Genomic DNA, 8072 nt, shown 5'->3' on the forward strand with positions numbered 1-8072 from the left:
GTGAATGTTTAGACTTGGGCCCCATCCCCAATACATACTACTACGTATATGCAGATATTACAAAACCTGAAAAAAACCTCAAACATTCTAGTCCCAAGAATTTTGGGTAAGAGTTACCTTGGACTGTGTAACAGCAAAATATTGCTTTTAATTTGGAAAGTAGCTAATTTTGCAGTGTATTTATTTGTTTGTTTGTTCATTTTTTTTAACAGGACAAACTAACCCAAGAATGTGTATTCAGAGAACAGTTTGAAGAAAATTGGTATAACACGTACTCATCAAACCTATATAAACACGTGGACACCGGAAGGCGGTACTATGTTGCGTTAAATAAAGACGGGACTCCAAGAGAAGGGACCAGGACTAAACGGCATCAGAAATTCACACATTTTTTACCTAGACCCGTGGACCCAGACAAAGTACCCGAACTATATAAGGATATTCTAAGCCAAAGTTGACAAAGACAATTTCTTCACTTGAGCCCTTAACAAAGTAACCACTATAAATGGTTTCACGCGGTGGGTTCTTATTGATTAGCTGTGTCATCACCTTGGCCCCACTGTTGCCAAACTTTGTCGCATGCATAATGTATGATGGAAGCTTGGATGAGAACACGCTGGCTGATTTCGTTCGTTCTGCACTTAGAGGCTGGTTCTCCTGGAGGGCTGCCTGGGCCATTGCTGGATTTCCTGTGGAAGAAGGGGAGAGGGGCTGAGTGAGAGGGGGTGAGTGTGAGTGGGTGAGTGGCAGGGGACACCTGAGAGAGACCAGTGAGCAGGACAGCGGCCTGATGCATGCTGGGAACTAGACACGCTTTTACATTTTTGATCAGTTGTACTTCATCCTGTATCAGCACAGCTGCCATCCTTCGACTCATCAAGACTTCCGGCTGGTGGCCTGCGCCAGGGTACGCTGCATTTTCAAAGGCATGGAGGGTGCAGTCTCACTTAAAAGACCTTTTCAGTTAATTCTTACTGGTATCATCCCAGTGAATTTAAAGCAAAGACCTCTTAGAAAAAATAAAAAGAAGAAAGAAAAAAAAAAGAAAAAAGAAAAAAAAGGAAAGAAAAAAGAAAAAAAAGAAAAAAGTTAAATTTATTTATAGAAATTCCAAAGGCAACATTTTATTTATTTTATATATTTATTTATTATATAGAGTTTATTTTTAATGAAATATGTACAGGCCAGCTAGGCATTTTGGAAGCTTTAGGCTCTGTATGCATTAAGTGGCAAAGTCTGCTATGAATCTGTGGTAAATTCATGCAAGTAGGTGTGATGGTGCATGGGTAGGAGACATTCTAATGACCCTAATGTACTAAAGGCGACAATCTATTTTGTGCCCGTATCATTGTAAACTTACGCACATCGCTCATGACATTGAGTATTTGCTCTTCAGACTGCTTGTTTCATAGCTTATCCCAGAGGATTAAAGATAAACTGGGTCTCAACCTTTTATTCTGTGTCTGTAATTTTCCTCTCTCACAAGTGACTCCCTCACTGTAACTTCATGCTGGGGACTAGGAGGGCTGGTGTATGTCTTACTTGTTTAAATCTACTGCACAATGTACCAAAGCAGCACATATGATGCTTTTTATTCTAGCTCACCTCTTGCAGGAAGGTCAGACATTGTGCTGATCTCGAAAAGGGAAGAAACAACAAAAAGGCTTACCTGGCACAGGCTTTTAAAAAAATGAGTCAAATTAACAGGATCATTTTTGTAAGCTTTTTAATTGTACACTTAGCTGTCAAGTATGAAATCCCACAATACCGTAGGGGCCATCATAACATCTTTCATAGAGAACTGCTTTCAGTGTGAACTCTCAGGACTGCGTGGTAGCAACAGCCTTCAAGTAAATCCTGAAACCTGAATCCAATAAATCTTCATCAATAATGACAACAGGGAGGGGAGTGTTATATTTGTTGACTGCATTTAGGTTTTTAAAATGGTCTTCCCAAGCACTAAATTTTTTCAGAGAGGAGGTTGCTATGTAGAATATTCTTACAAGGCTTTTGTAGCATTTTATGCTAAAAAGCATAAGAATACATATTTCTTTGGTAGCAATAATTTTAGAACTTGCCTTTGGGCAAGGGAGACTGTTTCTTACTGTATACTAAGGTGAAAAGAGCCAAATTCTTAATATTTAAGAAAAAAGGAATTTATAGCTAATTCTTATACACATTTTTTTAAAAAAACCAGTTACATTGGGAAATTGAGGACAACAGTTAAGAACTGTGTTGGGGTTTATGTAACTAATTTATAGTTAGTGTCCTGACATTGTTTTGCTTGGATGCACATTCTCTAGGAAAAGCAAAGATGCCTCCCTGGCAAATTGCAGCTGCTAGGAAGGAGGAGACAGGCACGTAGCCTCCTGCAGCCTGAGCTGGAGTAGCAGTGCTGCCCTCCTGCTGGTGTGCACTGAGGGAGAACTAAGTCCCATACTCTGAGCTGGGGGACCTCACGGAGAGGAACGGAAGCACTGTCAAATACCTGATTCATCGCGAAGACCGGAATGGCCTCATTTATGTTCTTGGGGTTCATTCTCCTTTTATTTCCTAAACAGAAACTGCATTTAATACTGAGAAGAGTATAATTTATTGTTTAACAGTTTGCTGCTGCTAAAATGTGCATATATTCAGGCATTAGCTTTTCCAAAAGACATTATTTTTGCTGAAAAAGATTAAACATTGGATCATGGGGAAGAATCAAGTTTCTAGGATGTTGTAGGAACAATGTTTAGCCCTGCCGGAATTGATTTTAGAAGACAGCCAAAAGTAATCTTAAAGTAGCACGAGAAGGTGGTTAATCTGCCTAAAAGAAAAAGAATTGTGAAAAGCAAAAGCATCTCCACGCATTCCTAGAAAATGCTACTTTAATGTCTACTTTTGGAGTTATTTTGTTTGGGTTTATTTTTTTTTTTAAGGAAAGGAAAATGTTATATGCTTTTGGCAATTGCTACAATAAACTGTAATGGTCTGTAAATAAATAAATATTGACTTACGCAGTTTATGTAAATAAGCGTTCTGGGAGAGCGGGTGGCTCTCAGGGCATCAGTGGGCAGCAGTGGCTGCCCTGCCCCGGGGCTCACTGTTTGCCCACCGCTGCATGCAGCTCCTGGCTGCTATGGAACGGGGTTCCACTTTGACATGCAGATGCTGCAGTAGCTGAACCACGACCTTCCTGGTGCCAGCACTTGCCCCATGGCTCAAAGCCTTTCCTGGCCCAGCCTGCACCGCCTTCCCGTCTGGCACCGGATGTCCCCTGGCACTGCTGCAGGTTGTGCCAGGTCCATGTTGAGGACCTGCCTGGCCAGGTCCTGCTTTATAGGTGAAAGAGTGGCGTCCGTGGGTGGCATTTGTATTCCAGTTCATCTCATTGACACCACCACCTCGTGTTGTCTCATGTATGTAAGTGTATGTAAACATAGAGGATTATGTTATTTGTGTAAATACAGAATCACAGACTTGTGAACACGGTGTGTAGGAGCTGCTTCCAATTCTGTGCCTGTATGAACTGACCGAATGGTAAAAACACACGTTCCTTGCTCGTACAGCTGTGCGTGTGTCAAGGCTGTGGGTGGTGGGGAGGGACAGACCCGTTTGGGCGTTTTTTCTGTAAGGCCTGGAGGAAGAAGCCAGCAGTCTTCTGGGCTGAAGTGGAGGGCCGAGTGCATCTCCAGGGATGGCTGCGTGGACCAGGGCTCCCTGGGTGAGGTCAGGTTCTGTCTGCTGTACCTCTTGACCTTGAAATGTGCCAAGTTTAGCTCCACGTGCCTGGTCACTTGCACAAAGAGTGATGACCTGGCGGGGGTGGGGGAATATTCCAGATGGATTCGAAAGGCATTAGCCCCGCTGGCGTGTGTGTGTCCGTGTGGCCTGCACGCTAATAAAATACCTGCACGTGCTGGAGACGGTTTACAGCTTTAAACTGACATTTTATTCTTAAAAGTGGGAGAAGGAGGATTTATGACAATACATTGTTCCTATTTCAATGCACACCCCGGCATCCAGGGATTCTGGTTTTGGATGGACTGCTGTGACAGTGTGGCTGAAAATGAGTGAACAGTGGCCGCTGGGAGTTTTTTTATTTTATGTTTTTATTTGTATTCTTCTTCTTTTCTTTTCTTTTTTGTATTGGGACTCGAACTGGGAACCTGGTTCTTGCCAGGCATTCATGGTGCCACTGAGCTACATCCCTGGCCCCTTATGTCTTTATTTCTCATGTGCCTCTGTGGTTATCTATAGGTTGTTAGGAAAGATTTTGATGCAAACTTTTCTTCAACAGAAAAGAGTATGCAGAAATAATAAAGTACAGTCTTCCATGTTTTCTTGGGGAGAAAGTGAAATGTGTGTTATTTACTGTGCTTTCTTCCTCTTGCTGGGGGAGAATCAAGTTGCTTGGCAGACATCTGCCCCTGGCAGTCTGAGGCCTCTTTGCTACCTTGGTAATATAAAAGAAACAATTCTCATTGTTTTCCAACACTATTGCATCTTATATCCTGGAAAACGTTTAAGCTTTAATTTAAAAAAAAAATAGGGTGGCTGAGTATCTGAAAAACCTTTGGGAAATTATATTTGGAACTGTGTTGTCAGCCCTGCCCCTTTCTCAAAATCTTGTACATGGTTTTTGTGGTTTTGCTTATGATTCCTATTGACAAGTGTGGGTTTGACCAAGCAAACGTGAAGCCAGGAGCTAAGGAGTTAAATAAAGCTGTATAAAGAAAACATGCAGAGTGGAATGACTGGACTGGGCAGGAGCGAAGATTACCGATAATGCTCCTGGTCCGGCTTGGAGAACTGACTTTTAAAACCATACATGCAGGCTTTTTTCTAGCCATTTTATGGGATATTGCAAAACATTCTGTAAACCCCACCTGCCTGTTGCCTTTGGCTTCTAGTGTCTGCTTATAGTTTTGTGAGATTTGTTTTTCTTACTACTAAAGAGGACCTTTCCTAGCCTGGGAGGAGAATAGTGTGTAACTGCTGTTAATGTAGAAGCAGTACTCCAGGTGTCCCTCTACCCTGCAGCTGACTAAGTGGTTTTCCCCAGCCTTACCCTTCATGTTTTTCTTTTCCTCTCTTCTCCTTTCGTTACATTGTGTGGAGCTGGCACTGGTGGTGATGGAGAAGACAGCTACAGTCACTGAGCACCCACTGGTGCAAACAAATACACGACGTGGGGTGTGCCATCCTGATGAGCATGGGGACAGGGAAGGTGCCTCACCTTGGAGAGAGGGCTGCACACATCCTCCTACACTGGAGGATGTAGGCTGGAAAAAATTGTGAAGGATGAGCAACAGTTACAGAAAGGGAGCTATGCATTCTGGTGTTCTGAGTGTGTCCAGCAAGGTCTTTTCCTTTTGAGAATTTGGGCTCATTTTAGTTTTGTACTGATGTTTGCCATACAACTGTGGTCGTACCAGAAGACATAAAATAAGTGCTTGTGGAGTCGGCCAGCTGTGGTCCTGCGTGACTTCTGTGACTCACAGAGGGCTGTTGGTTCATGAATGTGGTTGGAACCGCAGTCTGAGCCAGGCCAGCTCTGTTGCCCTGGACCCACCTGAGTCCTCCTTCAGAATGCTCACTTCTTACTCTTGGTTTCTGCCCAGAAGAAGCTGAACCTACTAGCATTAGGCGATGTTACATTTGCTTCATGGCACAGACGGAATCTCTCCCCAAATAACAATGAAAACAGGAAAATGAAAAATGTGAAAATATAGCATAATCTTTAAAATATACAGTTTGTTCTTTAAATAAATATGTATTGAGCAACTGCTGTGTGACAGGAAATAGTACTGGGGATACAGTAGCACACGCACACACAGGCACATGCAGAGTGAAACACACAGTATTTTGATCTCGTTTCTTAAACAGCCAGCTGAATTCTATCTTAATGATTGTATAGACTCCTGGTACCTGATGAAGACACAGGTGGAGGGGATGGTAAAATGACAAGGCAGCTAGGAGAAGTGATTTTCCACGAACGTCACTGTCCTTCAACTGTATATTTAATTTACTGTAACACAGAAGAACTGAGGGGCAGCCCACTCAATTCCTGTTATTTTAGTGGGACAACATTTCCTTTCTGTGGTACTAGTGAATGAACTCAGGGTCTTCACACTGAACTACGCCAAGCCCTTTATTTACTTATTTATTTTTGTCTTGGTAAGTTGCTAAGTTCCCTTGTAGGGCTTGAAATTATGATCATCTGCCTTAGCCTTTGGTAAGAATGTACCCCCAAGCTCATTGTGCATGGCATTTTAGGAGGTGTCCTCAAATTTAATGATAGCGGTGTTCTAGTAGTTGGGCTTCCTTCTGGCAGTTAGGGAGTCCCTTCAGACATCCACACAATGTGGGCCACCCCGTTCCTCACCCTCCCCTGGTTGAGAAAGGATAAGGGAATTTCGAAGGGTCATCAAGTAAAGATTTGTGATGTCCTTTGAGGGCGTGAGACTCACTGAAGTCATCACTCACTGAAATAGAAACTGATGGGTGTGGCCCGTACCTCATTGTAAACGTTGCTTTAGCAGTGGAGGAACAAAATGGTGCATCTCGGTTAGACAGATGAACCCTTCAGTTTGTTGTCCTCCCTAGAATTATAATCTGTAGTTAATTAGCTTCCACTTCCTTGTGGCTTACTTTGATTTTCTCTTCTAGGTACAAGGGTACTATGAATTCTGGCCCTCGTGGGTCTCCCCAGCCCATTTAAAGAGTAGACACAGTGGGAAGCCTGTCACAGAATAAGCAGAACTGACAGAGTGTGATAGATGGACTTTACAATTCCCCTAGAAGAGTCTTATGCTCTTAAATTTGGCTTAGGAAATGAGAGCTAATCGAATGAGGAGCTTTCAAAAAAAGGTATATTGGCAAGAAAAGAATCTCTCCCATCTTCCGTGATTGACCCTGGTAGGTAAAGATGAAAAGCCAAATATTTCTGCCATAAACCTGGCCTCTGAAATGCCATCTAGAGATAGGTGAGCGCTGACTCTTTGGTAAGTGGACACAAAATTAGAAAGCAGGCATTTTTTCTGATGATTATTTCAAAGAAGTAACTTAAATTTTGTAGCAACTCTTATGTGCCTATACAAATGCTTCCTGCTGCTTCTTAGAATATTTCTTATACCAGCAGGCTGAATTCAATTCTCACTGCAGAGCCTTTCTTTTGTTCCAGATCTACAATGCTTATCCTAATAAAATACAGACTATTGATGGATGAATTATATTTACCGTACTTCCCGTAAAGTACATGAATTAGCCATCTTGAAAATATGGTGAATATAACATGGTACACTGTGCTCTGTATTCGTAAGCCCCAAATCTCTTCTGCGTCCCATGTGTTTGTAAATGGGCTTCCAATGCATCAGTGCCTTCAGATGACTGAATTTTATCTCATATTAATTGTTTTGTGTCCTAATAGGCTAGTTTTAATAGACATTTGAGTTGCATAATTTGTTTGAGCATTAGAAGTTTAGCTTTCAGGGAAATTAAAAATATAGTGCAAGTAAAAATATTACTCTTGTATGCTGGATAGTAAGTTATTTTTTAGCAGTTAATTCGATTTTTTAAACAAATTTTTGAAAATTTGTCAACAATCTAATTTTATTTTTAAAAAATTTTACTTTTATGATATGTCAACATGTCTGTAATATCCAATGTATGGCTTAAACCCTCACCAAAATTCAAGGAAGGAGATTTTTTTATTAAAGCTTATTAGTTTATTGAGAAAGAAATTTTGATATATACTGTGTTCCAGGAGTATGAAAATAGAAATAATTATTAGAATCTGTTTACATGTAAAATTAAATACATTGACTCATTTGGCTTATGCCTGCTTCTTGGGGAAACTTTATGAACCATCACAAGCTTTTTTTTTTTCTTGTATCCTTTATGGAAAACATCAATTCTGCATAGGAAAAGGGCCTAGTATGTGGTTTATGTAGAGTACCATGTCTTTAAATGATGGACTCATGTCATTTGGAAACCTTCTTTTTGGTTACCATTCAACCCAGTGCCTAAAATTGTTCCCAAAGGGATTCTTTCCTGGTTGACTTTGAATTAAAAAAAGTGTCTCTGAA

At 41.3% G+C, this 8072-nt stretch overlaps 1 protein-coding gene across 1 annotated transcript in view; it reads left to right on the forward strand.

Moving 5' to 3' along the window:
- The window catches only part of Fgf9 (fibroblast growth factor 9), a 31077-nt gene extending 29629 nt beyond the window's left edge, over positions 1 to 1448 (forward strand). The window contains exon 3 of the mRNA XM_063232510.1: positions 213 to 1448. Within this exon, the coding sequence (XP_063088580.1) occupies positions 213 to 458 (246 nt within the window). The 3' untranslated portion in view covers positions 459 to 1448. The remainder of the gene's footprint in view (positions 1 to 212) is intronic.
- The last annotated feature ends 6624 nt before the right edge of the window (positions 1449 to 8072 follow it).

The sequence above is a fragment of the Cavia porcellus genome, unplaced genomic scaffold, assembly GCF_034190915.1.
Source record: "Cavia porcellus strain 051 isolate PalLab524CR breed Dunkin Hartley unplaced genomic scaffold, mCavPor4.1 scaffold_21, whole genome shotgun sequence".
Classification (NCBI taxonomy): domain Eukaryota; kingdom Metazoa; phylum Chordata; class Mammalia; order Rodentia; family Caviidae; genus Cavia; species Cavia porcellus.